Genomic DNA, 25095 nt, shown 5'->3' on the forward strand with positions numbered 1-25095 from the left:
CTACAAACACCCAAGATTATTCCCTCCCCCTAGTTTTCAGCCCTCCACTCTCTACTTTGACTAAAAATAACTTTGGAGAGGAACATGACATTTTCAAAGCTCACAATTTGTCACTTCAAACTACTTCCCTTCGAAAGAAACAACCGGACACAAGGTAGAGGAGTTTTTAAAAACTTGTTAAAAACTGTATTCCAGAACATGAAAAAATATAACCCTCTGCATAACAAATGCGTGTTTTACTTCAGGTATTGATCTGCATGCAGGGCTATAAGTGGGGGATCTGTGGGCGTCTGAGCCCCCCCAATCTTTTGGGGGGGCCTCAAAAGGGGGCTCTAGGGGGCTCTATTTTCGGGCCTCAAAGGTCAAAGGTAGGGTGACCAGACGTCCCGGTTTTTGTTTGGTGTTACTAGTGTGGGTAACATGTCTTGATAGTGAAATACTGCCAATTTCGTTTTTCACTATTGAAAGGCTATCTTGCCGATATGATAACATGGGGAATGCTGTGAAACATGTTTACCTGAATATCTTATCTTCCCATAATGGCAGGATAGACTTATGGAATCTGGTATCCCTGAACTCAGAATTTAATAACACATCCTTTAGTGAAGATGGTTTCTAAATTCTAAGTTTGAAATAGCAATTTTAGAAAGTGGCTATTTTCCTGTGCAACCTTTCTGTGTGCCTCTGCCTGGTTGTGTATTGACTGTCTGGTTTGTGAGTGACAGGGGCTTATACTTAAATAATATACTTTGTTGCCTATTTTATTACCCTTTGCTGGATGCGTCTTCATGATTTTCCTAAGCACACAAGGCTAGTTATCTTTATTTAGACCACACCCCCACTCGGATGGGCCATACCCCTTTAAGAAATGTCCCACGCCCCTTTTAGAGCACCACCAATTTTTTTTTTCACTTAAAGCCCTGTCTGCATGGTTGTGATACTCTTAGATACGTAAGTCAGATGCTCCTATTTATAACGTAGCCTGACGGCTTTTCAAATGGTCATTGGTAGTCAGGCCCGGTTCTAGAGCTTGGGCTGGGTGGGCCAGTCCCACCCAAACATGAGTCTGGTCCACCCAAACATGAACCTTGGCCCTGGCAGTGACATTAGCAAGGCCAACAGAAAATGCCACTGCAATTTAAAACGTTCTCTGAACGTTATTTTCCTTCTTTCTTTAGGAGTTGCGTAATTGGGCCTGGGCGCACTCCCCATTTACGTATCTGCATCTCCTATTAGAAAGGTGGGCTGTGTCTCCGCCTACTCGTGCAGGTACAAAAGGGGCATGGCAAAGGTGACAAATCCTTTTATTGGCACTGGATTTGTGTACTGTCCTGCTGCATGGATATTTCATTCTTTTCAGCGCTAGTGAAGAGGAGTTTGTTTATGCGGGTTCATTTTCTTGACCCCTTGAGCTGCTTATCAGATCGGGCTCTGACAGAGTTTGTAAGGAGGATGTAAGAGAATGTGTGGCTATTGTTGCGTTTTTTTTCCTCTGTGAGCAAGACATACTTTGTGTGCTGTGTATATTTTATTTAAATCGTTTGTTTAAATCGTTAGTATCATTATCATGACTTGTTCTGCCAAGGAGGCAGGACAACTATGAAAATATCCAGATTACTCTCGGGCTTAATGATCCTTCTGGAGAGCAATCTTTTGTCTGTTTGTAGTTTTTGGCTGCAGAAAAAGTGTAGTTAACGTGGATAGCTCAGTGGGTTACTGTCTTTGCAGAGATCCTTTGATTACTTGCAGTTCCGAGGTTACAATCCTAACATAGGACAGTGACCCATGGACTGTCATCAAAGACCTCCATCCAAACCAGAATGGAATTATTAGATATTTTGTTTTCGTATTGCTAGTTAGTTCGCATTTTCCTAGTCTTTCATAATTCTTATGTTGCAATAAAGAGTATGTTTGGGCATTATACATTCTAATCAGTAAAACCAACCCCCAACCACTGGGGTATGCTTTAAATCCTGTGTTTGTGCTTCTCCAGACCTAACCCTCTTAAAACATATTGCACAGCTGTATGGATGACAAGTGATTCCTACACCTGGTAATCCTCATTAGCTTATGTGACATTCCCTATAGGCTAATTTACATACTTGTATGCTTCATTGTCTCTGCATAATGTGTGTGTGATGTAAAGTACTGTGACACCCTACAATACGAGTAGCTCTAGACAACAAATAAAATGCATACGAGAGAGGGGCTACAGAGAGATGATGGCCACTGTTGGAGGGTGGCTATGAGGGAATCTGAGGGTGACATCATGGGGGGAGGGGTTATCGAGCGCTGAGGGGCACTGGTGGAGGGTGGCAATGAAGGAATCTGAGAAGGAGGTCATGGGGTGGAGCTACAAAGATATGAGGGGAACTGGTGAAGGGTGGCAATGAGGGAATCTGAGGAGGAGGTCATGGGGGTGCAGCTACGGAGAGATGAGGTGAACTGGTGGAGGTTGTTTGTGAGGGAGTCTGAGGAGGAGGTCTTGGGGAGGGGCTATGGAGTGATGAGGGGCTCCGGTGGAGGGTGGCGGTGAGGAAATACAAAGAGGAGGTCATGTGGGGGAGGGGCTTTGGAGCGATGAGGTGCCCTTGTGGAGGGTGGTAGGGAGGAAGTATGAGGGGGAAGTCATGGGGAGGCACTAAGGAGAGATGAGGGGCACTGGTGGAGGGTGGTAGGGAGGGAGTCGGAGGAGGAGGTCATGGGGAAGGGCTATGGAGTGATGAGGGGCACTGGTGGAGGGAGGTAGGGAGGGAGTCTGAGGTCATGAGGGGACGAGGCTTCGGAGAGATGAAAGGCAGTGTTGGAGGATGGCAATGAGGGAATCCGAGGAGGAGGTCATGAGGGGGAGGTATTTTGAATGTGATGAGGGGCACTGGTGTCAAGACTTTCGTTTAGTAACAGGGACTTCCTTAATCTTGAACGCTTTATATTATGCTTAGCATTCATGTACTTGTGTTGAAGCCTGGCCTGCTGGAATTCCAGGGTTTGCAGCTAGGTCCAGACATTGCTCTTACTGCCTGGCCAGCCGGAATTTGAGGGTTTGCAGTTAGGTCCAAACCTTGGTGTTACTTTCAAATAACTCTCCACATGCTCCGCGTACACATAGAACCAATCCGTTGTATCATGCTGCCTGTTTGCAAGTACATATGATGTAATCAGGGCGTGTAGGCTACCTCCAGAAGCGACAAATTGGGTCCTCAGTGGCCCACCCGAATGCTCCTTTGACCCACCCAAATAAGAATTCCTGGAGCCGGGCCTGTTGGTAGTTAAAGGACCAGTAATGTTCAACGTTCATTCATATATTTTCTCATTCGTAATTTTTAACCACCATTTAAAAGAGTTGAACTATTATATGTTAAATGTGTAAAATAGTAAATGATCGCTGTTTTGCTTATAATAGGATTAAAACATTGTCGAGAAGGTCCATTGGAAACTCCCCATTTGCACTCACAGCAGCGCGATATTTCGGTCTTTGACTTTTAGGCAATTTTTTCCTTTTTTGTACCGGAAGAGTGCTCTTCGGGACTTGTAGTCTTTGGTTTGGTAGTTTGACCCTATCGCACGGTCACAACTGAAAATAATGATTTTGAAAAGAAAAGCCCTGGAATACAATTAAGTGTACCTGTAGTATCGAGTCATATATTATCCTTACTGGACAGGAAGGCGTAAACACGTTATTCGCACCAGTGAGGGACTTAAATGATAATGTCTTCAATAATTGCAGGAAATGAAGTATTTATCACAAGAGTAACACCGTAATTGGTAACAATATCTTTAATTATACTGTATTATATATCGCGAAAAATATAAGACGAAAGATTTAAGTGGGGTTTGAAACTAGTAAAGATTAATATTGAGATTGAAATGTTTACTAACTGATATATTTTTTTTTAGATTTCATTTGATGATAACTATTGGATTACCACTTGGGGACGTTATTACAATATAGATAGCACTGCGTGCACTGGCGGAAAACATCCACTCAGCCGATTACAACATATATTTGCAGCATTATATGCACTAGCTGGAAACGTCTACTCAACCTGGCATCGATAGCATTGAAAAATTATTTTCAAATATTGATAATGAAATATTCTTAAGAAACGGTGAATTCAGACGCCCAGGGAGATTATAATGTTTACATACTTTGGCCATTGATAAATTAGCAATGACGTATCTGAAATAATGTGTTGTGAATCTCATTGTTACAGCCATATGCTTATTTGAAAGACCTTGGGAAGCATGTTATATTTTTGTACAAAGTGACTCCCCTGGCTCTGCGATTTGTTAGGAGAATGCACAATGGTGATGGGTAATGTGGTGATGCAGACGTGCATGACACATATGAAGGCATCTGGGGGCATATTAGCAAGGAGTAGCGATATGTATCGCTAAATGCGCTTAGTGCACTTTTTTTTATCGCTGTCTATCGCCGGATATTATTGCAGAGATAACGTGCTATTAGCAACGTTTATCTCCAATGCGATAAAATATCCGGCGATAGCGGCTCAATGCAAGAATATCGCTGGAAATCCAGCGAGATTCTCGCATTAACGCCAATGTGGGCTTAATGTAATAATCCTCCCCTGATTTACTATACAGGTAAGTCAACTTTTTAGCAAGCGTTAGAGTCTAGCGATAATCGTGCTTAGCGCGATTCTTTTTTTTGCTTTGCCTGGCTTGTTAATAGGCGATAGCTGTGTTAGCGACTGTTTTCAGTCGCTAACAGTATGGGTACGCCCACTTTGCATGTCATTAGCGATAAATATCGCTGACATGCAAAGCGGGCCCCAAATCTGTAGCTATCTCCTATAATCTGTTGCTAACTGCTGTTAGCGACAGCTTGCTAATAGGGCGATAAAATTATCGCCACTTTAGTGGGAAAAAGTCCCGCTAAAGCAGTGATATGGCCCTTGCTAATATGCCCCTTGGTCATTTGTTGCATATATTACCACTGATACTCAATCCCTTACCTAAGCTAAGCGGCTACATTGATTTTAAACTGTTTTGACTGTGAAGACAACTCAGTTCAAACTCAAGCTCTGGTTTTTAGTTTCTAGATTCTTGCAATTTTTCACACAAAACAGAACTGACAACTTCTAAATGACTCCATGTGAAGCAGGGTTGCAGTATTTGTTTTCAAATCTCTCAATATCGTGAAGCGGCAAACCCCTTCAGAGTGCCGTAGACCAGTCATTCAAGGCTGACCATCTGGCTATTGTGATGGAGGGAGATTCATTAATAGACCACCAGCATCCCTACATGATTCTCCTGGTCATCTTGTTTCTTTGGAAAAGATGGTTGGGGATGACATTAAACTCTAATGTGAGCACCACCCATTCAGGCTTTAAAATACTTTGTTAGGGTAAGGAGGGTAAACAAGGAGGCGGCGTTGATTTTCAGTAAAAGTCGCAGGAATAATGTAATTAAATAAAATCTTACAAGGCCTCCCTGAGCCAGTGGTGTGTAGTTGGTGCCTGAATGCCTCTAACTTTTATGTGAACCCACCGCCCTCCAGGACCAGGCGTTATTTGTGTGGACTGATCTCCCTCATTCAACCTACTTTCATTATTCTAGGGGCTCTTAATTGGCAAGTGAAACATCGTTTTATCACAAAGATATCTCAGATTAATTATTTCTGACCGCAGGGATTAATAATTAGCACGCACTGTTCTTTTTAAGAACCCCATCCACTCTATTATTGACATGCTTCATCATCAGAGCTTATCCTGGTACCTTAAAAACCACGATGGGCTCAGTCTTGGGAAAGGGGGGCTTTTGATATATATTTTTTAGAGTTAGTACATGAAGCTTTAAAAAAAACATTTATATGCCTCTCCACTCAACTTAATGCCGTCGTTCAATCATGAGGCTACTGGCAGAATTGGTCGCCCCATTATTGTAAATTTCAGGAAAGGATATCAACCCACAGATCAAATAGTTCTGTGCAAAGCTAATAGTGGAAAGATAAGAGGCATGACAAAGAGAGAGGCAGTGGTAGAAATAGGATGCCAACTTGGCCTGGCTGTTACAGTATGAAATGACCTTAAAATATTAGAAAGCATGGCTAAGGTCAACTGTGTTACCTTGCAACTGCTGTATTCACCTATCATTTACAAATAAATGGCCAAGATACTGAAGTATTTCTGTCATCCTTCAGTAACTCACCCTGGGGTTCCTTTGTCTTAGCCGTGGCATGACAACCTTTCAGACTTTTTCTTCTCCAAATGTATTAACATTCACAAGATTGTAGAGCGCCACATGGGCACCAATCATTTCCATATGTACCGTTCACTCTGCCCCTCCTCTGATCTCTATCTCAGAAACCCAGTTGATGAGCTGAAGCATAGTGTCACCCTGTCTAGCTTCAAGCCTGGTTCTCTGGACCACATTCGCCCTATAACCATCCTCATTACATTTCAACCTCTCATAGGAAGACCAACCCACAAAGCTATCAATGCCTTGTTGCAAGTAGACACAGTATCACAGCCGCTTAAAAAGCAGAAGTAACTGCCACGTGCAAAGCGTTCAGCTACCATTTATTTAACATAATACAGGGCCAGAATCGCCAGATCTTTGCACAAGCAGGAAAATGTTCTCATAGCCTTGCACACTATCCCAGGGCTTAATGTGAGCCCGGGGTTGCCGGTGGAAGGAGCCAGCACTCATTTTTGGGGATTAGCACTTATTTTTCCTCACTGAACATTTTCCAAAAGCAAGAGAGGGAAACGCACAAGCCTGAAACAAGAAGAAAGAGAAAGACTGCAAAACTGTCACCAAAAGAGAAAGCAGGCACCTAGGGGGGTGACTAGCAGTGGATTAAAGAGGTCTGAGGGTATTCCTGACAGAACCTTGGTATTAGGCGCGCCAAAATTTAAGTGCGCTGGCCTGGGGCTTCTGAGCAGTGCTTTAGGTAACAGCGCTCATTATTTTACAACATAAGCACTCCTCCATTCCCTTCTATGAGTCCCTCCCCAAAGATTGTGATCCAATATTGATGTCACAGTTTTGACAGTGCTATGATACCCGATAAGGCCTGAATTTCGAATAACAAACATATAAAATCTGTACATAAGTGGTTTATGATATAAAATAACTAGTGAGATTCTTTTATATTAGACTAGCAGCCCGCCCCAGCGTTGCCTGGGGCAGTAAGGGGCTGGGGGCAGTACACCCGCTCCCGCCCCGACTCCCTCCCGCACCGACTCCCTTCCGCCCCGACTCACTCGCGCCCTTCTCCCGCCCCGACTCACTTACGCCCCGCTCCCACCAGACTCACTCGTGCTCTGACATTTTCATTTACTGCTGCCTCCTTCTTGCCTCCCCCTGCATCACACAGCCTCACTTTCCCTTTCCTTACCTGTGCCGCCGCTCCTCACTGCACAGCCGCTCGTCACTGCACCGCCCTCCTCCTTCGTCGTCATCACGCATGTCGCGCCGCGGCCTGCGCTAGGTCCTGGCTGGCGCTACTTTCAGGGGACTACTTTGTTTACAAACTTAATTTTTTTAATTTACTTTTTTTTTTTATTTATATAGCCTATGTCCATCTACACACCCTGACATTTTCATAGATGTATCGGGTGTGTAGATTGGCGCTGTGGTTCCCGAGTTTACATAGCCAAAAGGTGCAAGTTCTCTCTTTATAATAGTAGTATAGATATTTACAAATAGTACCAAAATGACCCTAAAAATCGAATATAACTGAACGTTTTTTGTATTTTCTTTCAATTTCAGTAACCCAGAGACAATTGAGAAAAATCTCAATAAATACGAAAAATCAACCACCTTGCCTGAAAATGTCTTTGTAAGTATTTGAGAAGTGATACCTAATTTGTAATATTCTTGACACTGTCACAAAAACCTATGTTATCCTTCACAGGAGCTTTTCAATCAGGGTCGAAGTGAAAACATGGACCCCCCAGAACACCTTACTCAATCTCTAAATAACTAGGGATAGCAATTGAATTTGTAGAGAAGTCTATGATTAGGAGAGCAGACCTGCCAACTCCAATATGATATTCACAGTGTGAGGATTTGGTGGGGTGGGCCTAGTGCCAAGAAGTACTCTCCTCATTACTCACCGGTAATCCTCATTACTCTAAGTCCTTTTTGTCCTCGACCCAGTCCTTTCTAATGAATTATTGCCCAATCAGGGACAGGAAACAAAACAGTAATTGCTTGCTGACCCCAACAACACTCCAGCTAAGGTCTATAATTATCTTAAAAAGTTAAATGTTAACAATACTATTATTTGATTCTGATGGAATACCCACTGTCAATGACTAATTTGTATGTCTATTTTTATCTCTCTTTGATTGGTTTTAATATTTTTGTACACTGCCTTATGTACTGTTTTAGTATTGATAATCTTGTAAAGCACAGTTTTAAATAATTAAAGATAATTTTGTATATATACACATCCCTTGGTTTCTTCCTTTTCATGACTGGTAAAGTATTATGGTTTGAATGTAGGTAGCAGTAGTGCACATATATATCGGTTTGACAATTTCCAAGAGTAATTGTTTTTCTGTATTATAATGATCTCAACCTTAACTTAGCACTTCCGAAAATACCAAGCATCACAAAGGCTTGATTTCGGGAGGGTGGCTGGGAAGTATGACTGGGTTGAGGATGAGAAGTACTAAGAGTAATGAGTATTACTAGTAAGTAATAAGGGCATTACCTCTACATCCCTTGTCCTTGACCCAGTCCTTACTACTGAGGCATACTAAAGCATATCCCCACAGATAAGGGCCTTTGTCTATTCCAGAACATGAAAGAGCATGAAAGAACACAACAGCAAGAATAAAAGCACATTCAAGTTATTTAATGCTATATCCAATTTAAATTAGCAGATTTCACAGTCAGAGCCTTCCAAGGCCTGTAATACACCACTTCCAAAATTCTTGTGACTTGACTGAGCCAAGTTTAACCAATAGTACATGTAAAGGGGGTCCCCGTAAGGGAATTAAGTTGTGTTACAAAACCAACAAGTGATAATTCAAACACTTTAAAAAGGAAAACTAAGAAACATTCATAACTTTCAGAAGTGTGTATTGTAATTTATTAACAATACCTTGTAGTGATGCTTCAAAGGAAAGTTATACAATTATTGCAAAATGTGCCCCGACCGAGAGGAGGGAGAGGTGAAGAGGAGTGCTCGGGGGAGGGGTTAGTGAGAAATGAATGAACACAGTTGTGGGTGATAAGTACAAACAATACCGACAACATCAAAACAATTACAAATGCATGAGCCAATTAGTGTATAAAGGCATGAAATAATAAATGATTTTTCACAAAAACTTTCAACGGACACCGAGTCAGTACTAGACTGTAGAGGGCAAGTGCCGGAAGTTAAGTGGAAGACACCGTCGACGTTTCGACCCCTATATGTAGGCTCAGTTCAGTCCTTAAGTGGGGTCTTCATCAGGACTAGAAAAGGTGGGGGGAGTGTGGGGCAGTCCTGTTGGATAAATTGATAAAAGTAGATTAATGAGTAATGCAACATAGTCAGTACATTCAGACTATGATGAGAGTAGAGATGCTAATGAAAGAGGGTTACCATGGAATCGTGGCCTGCTATCGCTCGCGATGTGGAACAGCAAAGGACTGTGGTTTGGTCACAGGTCACTCGCCGAGAGAATGAATCTCAACATAAACTATAGAGGAGAAAAAGGAAAAAGGAAAAACCAGTCAGGTAGGACTTGGTCCTATACTTCTATCAAGCAATTAAAAGGACCCAACTTAAATAGGATCCACTGGTAATTTATGTAAAGGATGATAGCTTAGGGTGGCTCCACTGCGTGAGTATGAGATAGGAAGCCTCATACACACATCGGGGTGGAGGTGGGCACAAGCCCTTTGCAATTAAACTCAGATAGTAAGAGCACTGGGGGTGGAGAAATAAATCACATGTGTCTATGAGGGTTGACAAGCCCAAACGTGAAGTCTTGGTAAACATCATACACTTTCTGAGGAAGTTACAACATACCTGGGCATCGAGAAATGGAGCAGATGAGTAATGGCCCACAATTACGAACATTGGTCGTCAGCAGCTCAAAACGCTGTGTTTTAGATCGAGGTTGGGTAAGTAACCCGGATCATGAGTCTTAAAAGAGAGAAATAAAGAATCGTTGTGGGCGCGTCCGGCGCATTGAAATGGGACTTACACAGTAAGACAATTTAGCCACTAAGAAAACAAATGACGCATCGGCTACATTTCATACCTATTTTATGAAAGGCGAGGCGAATCCGTTTCAGGCACACGGCACACACGTTCTGTGTCAGACGCCTGTTATGCTCGTTGGCTGTGTTGACAAACTCGAGCAAAGTTCTAAAAGAGAGTTACGTAGACAAGACCTGGTCAGGGGCTGGAAGGGGCGATTAGATGACCCAAATACTTAAACGGGTTGCCGCATTGTGGTCACGTACCATTTCGCTGCTGTCAGGTCCAAAACTCCGCAAGCAATGCTACGCGGAGTTTGGGTGGGCGGGGCCTCACTACATAACGTCAGCCCGGTCATAGAAACGGGAGAGTTACTACAAGACAAAGCTTACAAACAGAGCGGATCATGATTAGGACTCGGATATTAAGTTTGCAATTGCAATATGGATGGTAAATGGATAGATTCAAAGCCGTGGGCATCTTAGTAGAAAATTTTTTAAAATGATGTAAAGAAAAGTGCATTAATCTATTAGTACCTTCCGCGCAACTCTCCCATATGAGGTTGAAGGCGGATCACTGGGCAAGTTAAATAACAGCATAGGTCCTAAAAATTAAGGCTTACCGCGCAACTCTCATCCAAGAGGTTGAAGGCGGGTCCATTAATGCATTTGACTGATAAGCACACATTGGTTCTGGATGGAAAATAACATTACAATTATGCTCATGTACTGGAAACAGAGGAAGGCTCTTTTGATACAGTAAATAATAATAGCCCTGCAACTCTCAAGCATGAGGTTGAAGAGGGAGTGGCATTGAAAAGCGCTCTACAAATGCACAGTTTGAATAGCCCAAAACTATTCCAAAATGAGACAATAATCTGTTGTTAATCAAGTCATTCTCAGTCAGTTAGGTTAACCCAGGGCTGCCAACTGTGCTAGACTACTATCTTGCTCGTTTAAGCCATGTTTAATGGAATCTAAGAGGGACATCCATTTGGATTCACGAGTGTTAAGTACTGACGGCAGATTACCTCCTCTTCTTCCCAAGGAGACCTTTTCTATTACAAACCATCTCAGATCGGAGACAACATGTCCTTTCTTTTGCCAGTGGTCAACCAAAGGGGCACCAACCACATTGCAGCGTAGCCTGCTGGAGTGGGAGGAGATGCGTGACTTAATCTTCTGTTGTGTTTGGCCCACGTATACTTGTCTGCAAGGGCAAAGGATGATGTAAATCACACAACTCGAATTGCAGTTGGTGTAATGTTTTAGTTTGTAGGACCGTTCACCATAGTCAAAGGTCTTCAACTGGATGGTGGTTTCACATGCGGTACAGTTACCACATCTGTGGTGTCCCAGTAGTGGTGGTAAATTCCAAAGGCTTGTAAGAGTAGGCTGGGTTACTGGTTCCAGGTATGAGTGGACCACCATGTCCCTAAGGTTTTTTGCTTAGGTCCACTCATACCTGGAACCAGTAACCCAGCCTACTCTTACAAGTCACGCATCTCCTCCCACTCCAGCAGGCTACGCTGCAATGTGGTTGGTGCCCCTTTGGTTGACCACTGGCAAAAGAAAGGACATATTATCTCCGATCTGAGATGGTTTGTAATAGAAAAGGTCTCCTTGGGAAGAAGAGGAGGTAATCTGCCGTCAGTACTTAACACTCGTGAATCCAAATGGATGTCCCTCTTAGATTCCATTAAACATGGCTTAAACGAGCAAGATAGTAGTCTAGCACAGTTGGCAGCCCTGGGTTAACCTAACTGACTGAGAATGACTTGATTAACAACAGATTATTGTCTCATTTTGGAATAGTTTTGGGTTATTCAAACTGTGCATTTGTAGAGCGCTTTTCAATGCCACTCCCTCTTCAACCTCATGCTTGAGAGTTGCAGGGCTATTATTATTTACTGTATCAAAAGAGCCTTCCTCTGTTTGCAGTACATGAGCATAATTGTAATGTTATTTTCCATCCAGAACCAATGTGTGCTTATCAGTCAAATGCATTAATGGACCCGCCTTCAACCTCTTGGATGAGAGTTGCGCGGTAAGCCTTAATTTTTAGGACCTATGCTGTTATTTAACTTGCCCAGTGATCCGCCTTCAACCTCATATGGGAGAGTTGCGCGGAAGGTACTAATAGATTAATGCACTTTTCTTTACATCATTTAAAAAAATGTTCTACTAAGATGCCCACGGCTTTGAATCTATCCATTTACCATCCATATTGCAATTGCAAACTTAATATCCGAGTCCTAATCATGATCCGCTCCGTTTGTAAGCTTTGTCTTGTAGTAACTCTCCCGTTTCTATGACCGGGCTGACGTTATGTAGTGAGGCCCCGCCCACCCAAAATCCGCGTAGCAGTGCTTGCGGAGTTTTGGACCTGACAGCAGCGAAATGGTACGTGCCTTCAATGCGGCACCCCGTTTAAGTATTTGGGTCATCTAATCGCCCCTTCCAGCCCCTGACCAGGTCTTGTCTACTTAACTCTCTTTTAGAACTTTGCTCGAGTTTGTCAACACAGCCAATGAGCATAACAGGCGTCTGACACAGATTGTGTGTGCCGTGTGCCTGAAACGGATTCGCCTCGCCTTTCATAAAATAGGTATGAAATGTAGCCGATGCGTCATTTGTTTTCTTAGTGGCTAAATTGTCTTACTGTGTAAGTCCCATTTCAATGTGCCGGACACGCCCACAACGATTCTTTATTTCTCTCTTTTAAGACTCATGATCCGGGTTACTTACCCAACCTCGATCTAAAACACAGCGTATTGAGCTGCTGACGACCAATGTTCGTAATTGTGGGCCATTACTCATCTGCTCCATTTCTCGATGCCCAGGTATGTTGTAACTTCCTCAGAAAGTGTATGATGTTTACCGAGACTTCACGTTTGGGCTTGTCAACCCTCATAGACACATGTGATTTATTTCTCCACCCCCAGTGCTCTTACTATCTGAGTTTAATTGCAAAGGGCTTGTGCCCACCTCCACCCCGATGTGTGTATGAGGCTTCCTATCTCATACTCACGCAGTGGAGCCACCCTAAGCTATCATCCTTTACATAAATTACCAGTGGATCCTATTTAAGTTGGGTCCTTTTAATTGCTTGATAGAAGTATAGGACCAAGTCCTACCTGACTGGTTTTTCCTTTTTCCTTTTTCTCCTCTATAGTTTATGTTGAGATTCATTCTCTCGGCGAGTGACCTGTGACCAAACCACAGTCCTTTGCTGTTCCACATCGCGAGCCATAGCAGGCCACGATTCCATGGTAACCCTCTTTCATTAGCATCTCTACTCTCATCATAGTCTGAATGTACTGACTATGTTGCATTACTCATTGATCTACTGTTATCAATTTATCCAACAGGACTGCCCCACACTCCCCCCACCTTTTCTCGTCCTGATGAAGACCCCACTTAAGGACTGAACTGAGCCTACATATAGGGGTCGAAACGTCGACGGTGTCTTCCACTTAACTTCCGGCACTTGCCCTCTACAGTCTAGTACTGACTCGGTGTCCGTTGAAAGTTTTTGTGAAAAATCTTTTATTATTTCATGCCTTTATACACTAATTGGCTCATGCATTTGTAATTGTTTTGATGTTGTCGGTATTGTTTGTACTTAACACCCACAGCTGTGTTCATTCATTTCTCACTAACCCCTCCCCCGAGCACTCCTCTTCACCTCTCCCCCCTCTCTGTCGGGGCACATTTTGCAATAATTGTATAACTTTCCTTTGAAGCATCACTACAAGGTATTGTTAATAAATTACAATACACACTTCTGAAAGTTATGAATGTTTCTTAGTTTTCCTTTTTAAAGTGTTTGAATTATCACTTGTTGGTTTTGTAACACAACTTAATTCCCTTACGGGGACCCCCTTTACATGTACTAGATACCGCCCAGGTCCCCGTGACTGCTTGGGTTAAACCCTCCCTCTTGTAAAGTTTAACCAATAGTGCTCAATAAAAGTATGTTCCAATGCCCATGTGCCAGCTCAGTAAATCTCATCCAAGGAGACTTGTTTGAAAGCAGCCCATGAAGTGGAAAGCTCCTTAGTGGACTTCGCCTGGATATTGGACAGACAAGGCAAACCAGAGGCCTGGAGATGGTGTCTTTAATTAAGCGACTGAGAATCACGTTAGATGTTGCTTTCCCATGTTCTGAAACACCAAAATTCACAAAGAGACTGTCAGAAGATCTGAAGCCTCTGATCTGTCTACATATACTGTTAATACGCATTTAACTTCTAATGTATGTAACAAAGATGAAGAAGATGAAGGAGAGAGACAGTGTAAGATAAATTATTATGAAGAATGAAACTTAGAATGAATGTTAGGAATAAACCCAGCATCTAATTGCAACACCACTACCTCCTCCATGAAGCTTAACAATAAGGTTGAACACCTTACGTCAGTCAATTTTCCCAAGCGTCTAGCTGATGTGATAGCCACTATAAACGCAATTTTAAAGGAAAGAAATTTCGAATCCACCAAAGATTAAGGCTAAAAAGGAGGAAACTGAAGAGTGTGAGGAACCATTGACAGATCCTAAGAAGGAACATAAGGTTTCACCAAATGCGGAGTTAAAGAAAAACAGCTCAATGGACACTAGAGGCTCAGAATTTGTGGAAAAAGAAACTGAGTCCCTAAATGCTCAGATAGCTGCCCACAGCCCCTCAAATGCAGACACTGCATATCCTTTCTCAAATGTACCCAGAAAAAAATGTAAATTAGATGAGATTGTACAGGTAATAGGAGAAAGATACTGAAGAGAACACGATGTGTCAAAATTAGACTAGTGTTTATGTTAGAACCTGGGTTGGTACGTTCCATCCACCCCTTCCCTTTGTCCCCTGTTGGATTCTCCCACTGTGAAGCTCACTATGGAATGTTGAGGTGTTCTCCAGTGAGGAGAGTGGATGACCAATAAATGAGTTGTACTTGACAGAACTGCGTCCTGTTTCTTCAGTACACAACATACTTCTAACACTGGCGACGGAAACTGTGCGGGGGACAGTGGTGGTCATCTCCCCCTTGAGTGCTCTCTCCACACGGAAGAAACGAAGAGATCGAAGTAAGCAAGGAAATAACGAGGAAACTGTCCTTCCCTGTACTAGATCGAGAAGAAGCTGCGAATAGCCTTGACTCTTCCTGTGTTTCCTGGGTGTTTGAGCCAGAGGTGATCGCGAGGGTGAGTCCCCCTCTGTACCGTTTTACAGCAGATGGTGTGGTGTCCATGCGCAGCCCTGTTATCACCCCGTTTTAAGTGCGTACCTGTGTTGAAGAAGGCTGTGAGCAGTTTGTCCGCGTGGCACACTAATCCCTTGATCCACTGCAGCGCTGTGATCCCTACCAAGGTGTTCCCACCCCATACAGCGTTTTGAAGCCTTACCGTGAACCTGCGAGGTTGTGTATATCTGGACATTGGCAGCGCTTCGGAAGCGTTCACTCCTCCGACAGAGTGCGTCAGACGCTGTGTGGGGGATTTGTATCCGCGAGCGGTGTCTCAGCCCTGCGACGCCTCAGAAGAGTACCAGCCGCCTACCTTGTGTGAGTCGGCGTCACCGAGTGCATCCGGGGCCTAGCAGTGTTCCGTCCAGCGCCTGCGCCTTGGGTGAGGTAACGGGAAGCATCGTGAGCAGTGTCTCACGTCAGCGTCATCTCAGGCCACTACAGCCGCCTTTCCTGTCATAAACCTCCAGACGGAACACATCCAGGGCCAAGCAGCGTTTTATGAGGCAGTGTCCGTCAGTGTGCCATCCCGTGTACCCTGCGTTGAGGGCCGGGTTTGAAAGAGTCAGGAAGCGAAGCGCCCATTCCTGTGTGGTTTTGCCAGTACATACCGAGGAAATTTTTTTCTGATTGGCCAATTTAGCCTGCAACGTTACTCAGGAGGAGGCTGTGGAAAGGGAGTTCAGTGTGACCTACACTGCCTGAATTTGCCTTGACTGAGCTTCCGCCCTGCTTTCAAAGGGTCTAACTTTGTCCAGCTGTCCTGTGTAAAGTTCGAGTGGTGATCTGAAGGGGCGTCTCTTGGCACTGTGCTAGATCTCCTCCATGAGTGGAGGGTTGTCAGGCTGTCTGCGTAAAGCAGGGAATTCAAGTGGTGACAAGACGGAGCTGGTCTGGCCCCAAGGAACCGCAGAGTTGTCCGAAGGAAGTTCCGGTTAGATGGCACAATCTACTTCTTGTGTGAGTTTGGAGAAAATGAAGTAAGGCATAAGTTCTCCATTTGGTCACAGAGCCGTACAAGCCTATGTGGTGTGACCTTGAAGCTGAGTGAGGAGAAGGGTGCGGAGCCAGAAATAAAGTCGAATTTGAAGCAACGGTGAAGGAACCGATTTGAGGTGAGCGACAAATGTTCGAGGCATGAGTGAGTGTCAGCGTTGGGAAGATGTTTTGCGAGTAAGTGAAAGTCTCGCATAATCCAAAGATTCATATATTCTATTGGGGAAGGCAAGCTGGACTGCATTGTTGCGTGAGCCTTTGAAGCACTGTGAGGTGCGGGAAGCTTAACATATGGTGCTGAAGTCTTATGATACTGAACGGAGGCAGTGCAGGGTAGCTGTGTGAAGAGAACGGAAATAAATAAATAAATATATAAATATCTACTGAAGACGATCTAGTGGGGATCCCCCCCCCCCCCCCCCCTCTGCAGCCACTTGGAGTCTTATCGGTGGTAGCGCGTGGAAGTTGGTGTAGTATTCCAGAGGAACAGCAGGTGCGTGACAACCCACAGGGTTCCGAGTAGCAAACTTTCAGGTGTGGCAGCGTGAGAAAAGCCAATAGAGGCTGACAGTGCAAGGAATCCTCGTGGCAGAATCTATACAGCTGTGAGGCAGCTCGACGTGAAAGGGACAAGAATCTCGTTGCGTAGTGACTGAGGTTTTTCAGGGTCCCAAACCCACAGACGGCGCGAGCAAAGCATGGTTAGAGAGTAAAGAGAGTCAAGTTAGGCAACAGTAAGCGTGAGGGGAGAGCGACCTTCAAGGTATAATCCCAGTGGCTGTTCTTGGCGTATCTCTTTTGACCATCCCGGGGACGCTAGCTGTCCTACTGAGCCCATCCTTATCGCCATCTTTCTGATTAGTGGGGTAAAACATTCCAAGTGATTTCCAAAGTATAGCTGCACTTTCAACATGGAGTGGGGCCAGAAGTATAATTTTCTGCCACCAGTGCCGTTTATGGAGAGGGATGAAGAGAACGTTGCAGAATGGAGTGAATGGAAAGAATATTTTGAGAATTACATTTCAGCTTTCGAGGAAGAGGCAGTATCCCTTGTACCTAAGGAAAAGGCTGAAGTATTGCTTTACAGTTTAGGAACTGGAGGGCGGAAAATGTACCACAAGATGAAAAAAACATTCATGAAAGGAACAGTCAGCAATATATATGAGGACATTCTAAGGGTGTTGGATGAAAATTTTGCACATGCTTCGTTGGTAAAAGCACAAAGGGAAGAAGTTTCCAAGGAAGAAATGGGTAGCAACGAGAAGCTAAATTTAAGTAAAATAAACCTGGGGTGTACTGTCTGCATTGGAGGAGTTATGACAGATATGTTAGTAGATTCAGGATCGCCGCACAGTTTGGTAAGCACGAGTGACTGGAATAAAAAATTAGTTGAAAAATATGGAAACGAATTGAAAGAGGCTAACATATCCCTGGAGACATTTACAGGGGAGGACATCAACGTAATAGGATACCACGTCATGGAGTTAATGTACAAGGGAAAGTATACTAGGAGTACCATATATGTAACAGAAAGTGGACCCACCATGCTAGGGTGGAAGGATCAAAAGAAATTGGGAATATCCCTCAATGGAAGAAGAAGAGAACAAATGAAGGAGAAGGCACCGAAACAAAGCATGGTGGTAAGCAAGGGTTGCGCATTGATGGCCCTCAAGCCACCTTCCAAGATGGCAGGTGTTTGCGAAGGAGCAGCAAGTATTGGAGAACGTGTGGAAAATACAGCCAAGGGCAAACTGAAAGGAAAACAAGAATCTTACCACAATTTGGTGGATGAGAGAGGAATACGTAAGAAACACGAGAAAAAAAACAGTGATGGTATAGTTGGAGAAGAAGTAGAATTCGGAAGGAAAGGAGAAAGCATCAGTTCCACAGCAAAAGAGTGGAAAAGGATAAAATGTAAGAATAACATATCCAATTGCAAAGAGACAGGTCTAAGAACCACGTCGTTTGAGTTCAAGACAAAGACGAGGGAGGAGTATGTGGTCAAGTGTGAACAAGGAAGAGAAATGGACTCAAGTTGTAATGAACCAAAGAGTGAGAGGAAGGGTAAATACATTCAAAGATCCTACAGTGGAAAGTTGGAGAGAGAGAGCAAGGAAATGCAGAAAATACTAAAAAATTTTCCTCAGTTGGTCCAATCTAGTCAGAAGGGTTCACTCTACGATTATAGGAGTGAGCACAAGCTTCATGACCCAGAAATCTCTACTGAGTTCGCTTATGGAAGACGCGTGAAGAAACAAGGGGACGGACTCAGGGTTGAAGAGGCCAATGCAGATCGGGAGCTGTGTGACAAGGAATTCGATAAAGGTTTGGAGTCGGGTAAGGGCCAAGGGAGGAATGACAAAAGATGGCCTAGACCAGTCACCTTTGATGACACGGTAAGAGAGACATAGTGTGCCAGACGGAGTTGCCGAGCAGTGTCCTGGCCCAAGTTACTGCTCATGTAGTGAATATGAACATCTCCTCCAGTACCGTCCCTCTAGAGGAGGATGGAAATACTAGCAGGATAGTGCGAGACTTTTCGTTATTGAGACTGTAGTAGAGCATTGCGGGGTGGCATAGGAAGTGTCCTAGAATTGGGAAGATCCTGCTACTCCAATCTATGTATCCCTTTTCGACTACAGCCAGTTATGGGGTGGGACCTTTTAGCTCCTTTTAGAGGTCAATGGTGGGTCAAAGTTTTCCTCCAAAGTTCCCTCCATCCCATTCCACCCCGTGGGGACTCCCTTCCTGGGCTGTGGGCGGGAGGTTCACCCTCTCCCCCTATTGTTGCTGTTCTTTGTTACCCCCTGCGGGTTGCCCCAATAGTCAGGACCCATTGGTGGGACTAATTGAGGATCTGTCTGAGGGAATGTTGTGGGCCTACCATATGCCACCCTCTATAGTAACTGGGGTCTTCCCTCAAATGGAGGAGAAGTCAGAAATGTGGACAGGGAGTTACCAGGTGAAGGTCAAACAACACCAAACTGTATACAAACTATGGTATTACAAGAGACTTGGGGTGAGGTCTCATAGGTGGGTAAGGGGAGACATGGCGCAAGCCGAAGGAACACATATTTGTGAACTGACATCAGTGGTCCTATTCTCCCAGCAAGATTGCCAAGTAGAGAAAAAATATAAGAAAATATAATAAGTTGTTCTATTTGAAAATGTCATTGGCGGAGTTTCGACAACATTGTGAAAATACTGCCATAACTTTTTTTTCCCTCAGGATTTACTGTTTTCCCCCTTTAGGTAGCCTCCAGTTTTGTTTATGTAACCTGTAACCTCCAGGCACGCCAGGAGGGAACTCTTTGTAAGGAAGGGAGATGTGTTAGAACCTGGGTTGGTACGTTCCATCCACCCCTTCCCTTTGTCCCCTGTTGGATTCTCCCACTGTGAAGCTCACTATGGAATGTTGAGGTGTTCTCCAGTGAGGAGAGTGGATGACCAATAAATGAGTTGTACTTGACAGAACTGCGTCCTGTTTCTTCAGTACACAACATACTTCTAACAGTTTAGAATAAGAAAGGGTAGAATTTCTTCGAGAATCCTGCACCACAAAAATAAGGTAAGGGGTCAAACGTTGCTTGTCTACAGTCTTCTGTTCAACCTCCTTACCGCAAGAGTTAGAGGTACTGGAAATTGAGGACTGAGAGACTGGAAGGGAGATGGAATCTGAGGAAGGACCCATGTTGAAAGAATGGCCTTACTCTTCAACAATGAGAACCATGACCTCTGTGGCCAAAATGGAAGTACTGCTACCACTTGGGCTTTTTCTTGCTGGACCCTCATCAGAAGTGACCGAATGAGGGGAAAGAGAGTGAGCGCATAAAGGAGAACTGGAGGCCAAGGAATTGACAATTCATCCACTCCCCAGGCCCCTACTTCTGAAGTCCTCAAACAGTGATAGAAGCGCATTAGCTTGAGAAGCAAAGAGATCCACCTCTTATAAGGCGAACTTCCTACAAATCAAATGAAACATCTGTCTGGGGATTCTCAGATCCTGAGAGGAGGCAAACGTGTGGCTCTGAGCATCTGCCACTACATTGTACATTCCCCTGATGTGGTGACCGGAGATGGACTGAAGATGGAGTTCTGCCCAATAGATTATTGAACAAGCTATCTGACTAAGAGATTGACTATGAGTGCTGCCTTGAATTTTGATGTAAGCCACCATATTTTATTGTCCGAGCGTATCAGCACATTGCAATTCAACAAATAGGACTCCAAATTCCAAAGGGATTTGTCCACTGCTGACATTTGCCTCCAATTCGATGATTGTATGGTTTCTAATGGAAGCCAATGAGCCTGGACTGAAACTTGAGTTACTATGCCCCCCATCCTAGGGCACTTGCATTAGTTGTCATCGCTATTGGAGGAGAAGGATGCATCACCATCGCCTTGTTGAGACTGGACAAGTCCAACCACAACTGTAGATTGAATATAGCATCTTGAGACACTGGAATCTTCAAAGTCATCTTCTGAATGGGAAATTGTAGTATTCCATGTTAGCATTCTTTTAGAATTGTTATGTTTCTTCTGTGACTGAACATTCTGTATCTGAGAGTTGGGCACTTTCAGAGAGACTTTGAGATCTGTGGTTGTCTAAGCTGTTTGTCAGAAATAACTTTTCCACATTATTCCTGTTTACCTGATTACTTCACAATTTTGGCGACGTTTTGGGATTTACAAATAGAAGAAGAACCTTTCAAGTAGATTTTTTTTTCTTCACCTTGGCAAACAGCGTTCACTGTTCTCATAAGGTATTTATTTTACTAAACTTGTGTGTTGATTGCACCTGCGGCTGTTTATGAAATATGTGTTTTGATTACACCAGCGGCTGATTATCTACTTTTCATCATTTCGAATTTCATGACTGTCACATTTTTGCACTTTACTTGAAGTCCCTTTGTGCTTTTGAACTAAAAATCCTCTGGATATATGATGTCATGTTTGGATGAGAATTCAACTATTTGTTTTTTCAGCATTTTGAACGTTTTGACCAATGCTTGTTTGAGTTTTATCAGTCATTTGGTCCTTTCCGTTGAATTCTTCTTTCTATTTTTGATTATTGCGCTTTGTTTTTCAGCTGTCATTTTTGGGCAGCGGAGTTGTTTAAGTGACATCTAAAGTGTAGATTTTAAGCATTTTGCAATCGTTCGTTTTTCACGATTCCCTTTCTCTATACCACCAATATTTTAGCGCTAACATTCTTGAAGCATTTTTTGAAATAGAAAGTGCAGCGCTTACTCATTCTCTTCAAGCGACGTGTTGCCTGTCTGTCTTCTTAGAATTCTCTGAGCGTCTTCGTCACGAACTTGGTTGCAGCGCAGGGAACTTACTAACGTTGTGACTTCAACACGCATTTTTCACGTACTACGTCACTCCTTGGTTGCCAGTTTGTTTTCCTTTCGTTTCCTAGTTACGCATAGTAACGCTGATCAGGAAGCAAGACGACAACTTCATTATTTCAGCATTTTGGCATTTCAACACCATTTTCAAAAAGAATTTATAGTACATTGCGCAGTTTCTTGGCAGTAATATTCAACATTCATATTTACTTCCTTGATTGTATTCAAGTAAGAGTATTTTTGATTTTCTTTACTCAACTTTCTACATGGTACATGTCAAAGTTCATCTATAAGGACATCGGTGACTACATTCATTATTTTAATGTATTGTTCAAATATTCAATCTCTCTGTTATATACTATTGTCTAATTTATTATTTGTTTAAGCTTAAGTATTTCTGGTCACTCAACATGTCCAATATCATTGCTCCTCCACATTTCTTACCAATAGCAGGTGAACCAAAAATGGAATGGAATTTATGGTATTCAATGTTTTTGGCTTATGTAGATGTATTAGAAGAAGATGGATGTTCTCCTAAGAGAAAACTTGCTCTTCTAAGAAACTGTTTAGGAGGAGCAGGTTTAAAGGAATTAGCTAATCCTCCTGCTATAGAGAGTGCTGGTGACATCAATGTGTTTGAAGTGACTGTTATACAAATGAGTTTAAGGTTTGGTAGGAAGATCAACACAGTTATGGAGAGGTTCAAATTTTACTCCCAAGCACAGAAAGTAGACAAATCCATTGAAGATTACGTAGCTGCATTGCGAACGTTAGCTTGTTCATGTGCTTTTGAAACTATCAATTTTGAACAAGTGTTAAGAGATCAAATTATGATGAAGACAAAGAGTAAGAAAATTCAAGAGCGCTTATGGATGGGAACAGAATCTTCCCTAAGTGCTGTACTTAATATAGCTAAAGGTATTGAACAGTCAGAAATCTTTGTTAGCGAAATCAGAGGTCAAGCAGCTAAAAGTAAGGAAATAATTCCCGAAGTGGCAGTAGTAAAAGATAATTCAACTTTTAAAAAACCTCCTTTCTTTTTTAATAAGAAAGAGTATTTTGGAAAGGATAATAAGTCATTGGGAAAAAATCTCCAATAGTTTGTTATAGATGTGGTGGTACTGACCATGTAGGAAGCTATAGAGGATGTCCTGCCTGGAATAAAATTTGCATTTAATGCAAGAAATCAGGACATTTCAATAAAATGTGTAAATCTTCACAAAAAGTTAATTTGGTAGCATGTGAAGAAAGCGAAGATTCTGAACAAGTGTCAGAAATCAATAGTTTATTGTGTGTTGGGGACACTGAGTGTAAAAGCTTTCCAAGTGACAATATTTTAGTAGATGGTAAATACATACCTTTGTTGTTTGACTCATGTGCTTGGTACCCTATTATAGGTAGGAATATTTTTAACAAATTTTGGAATGCTACTAAATTGTTACCTCCAGATGTACAACCTGGTGGTTATACTGGTCGTAAAATTGACCTAGATGGGTTTATGTGGACTGATCTTAAATTTAAAGACAGAACAACCAGAGGGAAAGTCTATGTGGCTACCAAAGGAGTATCTATCCTTGGTTGGCCGCATCAGTTTGAAATGGGCATCACGCTCAATCCTAATGCATCTCCACCTGTGTATGTTGTGCCTCCTGAGAAAGATGAATTCTTAAGTAAAGTAAAAAATAAGTTTCCTTCTATTTTCACTGACAATTTAGGAGAATGTGTTAAATTCCAACATAAAATTATTCTCTAGGATGGTGCTATTCCTGTCCGACACGGGGTTAGGAATGTACCACTGGCTTACAGGGACAAACTGAAAGTAATTCTATCTGATTTAGTATCTAAAATAATTGAATCCACAGAATCTTCTCCCTGGGTTTCTCCAGTGGTTTTGTCCCTTAAAAGCAATGGCGAACTTCATCTAGGTGTGGACCTTCGTAGCTTAAATAAAGAAATTTGGATTGATCGGCATCCTTTACCCCATATTCATGAATTAATTTCCACACTGTCTGGTGCTTGTGTATTTTCCACAATAGATCTTGCCAGCGCATATCACCAGGTGGTTTTGCATGAAGAATCAACATTTTTAAATACCTTTATCACTCCGGAAGGTATGTTTCAGTATCGCCGCATGCCATTTGGTCTAGCCAGCGTGGCATCGGTTTTTCAAAGACTCATGAAGGAGGTTCCGGAAGGATGTGATGGCGCTGTCGCCTTCCAAGATGACATTCTAATTTTTGGTAAAGACTATGAAGACCATTACAAGAATTTAGACAACGTATTACAATGTGTACAGGAAAAAGGTTTGACCTTAAAATTCTCTAAGTGTAAATTTAGACAGAGTAAGGTGGAGTATCTTGGTCATGAAATTTCTTCTCAAGGTATCAAGCCCAAATTTAATCACATCCAGAGTATTTCCAATGCTCCAGCTCCATCAACTAAAGAACAGCTTGTATCATTTCTTGGTCCCACAGAATTTTACAGTAAATTTGTACAAGACTATTCTTCCAAAGTTCATCCTTTGGGATCTTTACTAAAGAAAAATGTAAAATTTGTTTGGAACAACGAACAACAGTGTTCATTTGATCTGCTTAAAAAGGAAATTGTGAATGCTCCTTTTTTACGACCATTTGAAATTGGTAAAGATTGTATCGTATCAGTTGAAGCTAGTAATGTTGGGTTAGGTTCTGTACTAATGCAAAGAAATAATGGTGAAGAATATATAGTCTCCTACACTTCAAGAACTCTTCGTGGTGCTGAGTTTAACTAATCCACAATAGAAAAATAATTATTGGCTTGCACCTGTGCTGTGCAAAACTTCAGACAATTTTTGTGAGGTACCAAGTTTCGTTTGCGAACTGATCACAAGCCATTAATTAATATGCTAGCAGCTGGTGGTGGTAGGACTCTAACTGCACGTTTGGCAAGTCTAGCTGCTAAATTACAGTGTGTGGTTGAATATGTTCCTGGTCGTCTTAATGTACATGCTGACTGTATGTCACGGTTACCCTTATCTGACACTCTGGATATTGCCAATATTTGTACAGATTTTGATGTAGCATTTTCTATGGAAGATGTTAATGGTGAGAACTCGAAAGTGTTGTCTGACGTTATTTCAGAAAGTGAATGGAAAGCTGCCATGTGCCAGGATAATGATTTGTCTGCAGTTGTAAAGTTTATGCAGGTAGGTTGGCCTGAGGAACGTAAATTATCTGGTGCCCTTTCATCTTTTCACAAAATAAAAGATGAACGTATGTTTGATCATGGTTTTATAATTCGCGGTGACAAAATTGTTCCTCCAGAAACTGTAAGAGAAAAGATAGTTTCAATGGCTTATGAAGGC

At 42.7% G+C, this 25095-nt stretch overlaps 1 protein-coding gene across 1 annotated transcript in view; it reads left to right on the top strand.

Annotated features, from left to right (window-relative positions):
* LOC147751482 (cadherin-related family member 4-like) overlaps positions 1-25095 on the top strand; it is an 866423-nt gene that overhangs the window by 766221 nt on the left and 75107 nt on the right. Inside the window, exon 22 of the mRNA XM_086938604.1 lies at positions 7738-7807. Within this exon, the coding sequence (XP_086794730.1) occupies positions 7738-7807 (70 nt within the window). The remainder of the gene's footprint in view (positions 1-7737; positions 7808-25095) is intronic.

This window comes from Lissotriton vulgaris, chromosome 1_1 (assembly GCF_964263255.1).
Source record: "Lissotriton vulgaris chromosome 1_1, aLisVul1.2, whole genome shotgun sequence".
In the NCBI taxonomy this organism is placed as follows: Eukaryota; Metazoa; Chordata; class Amphibia; order Caudata; family Salamandridae; genus Lissotriton; species Lissotriton vulgaris.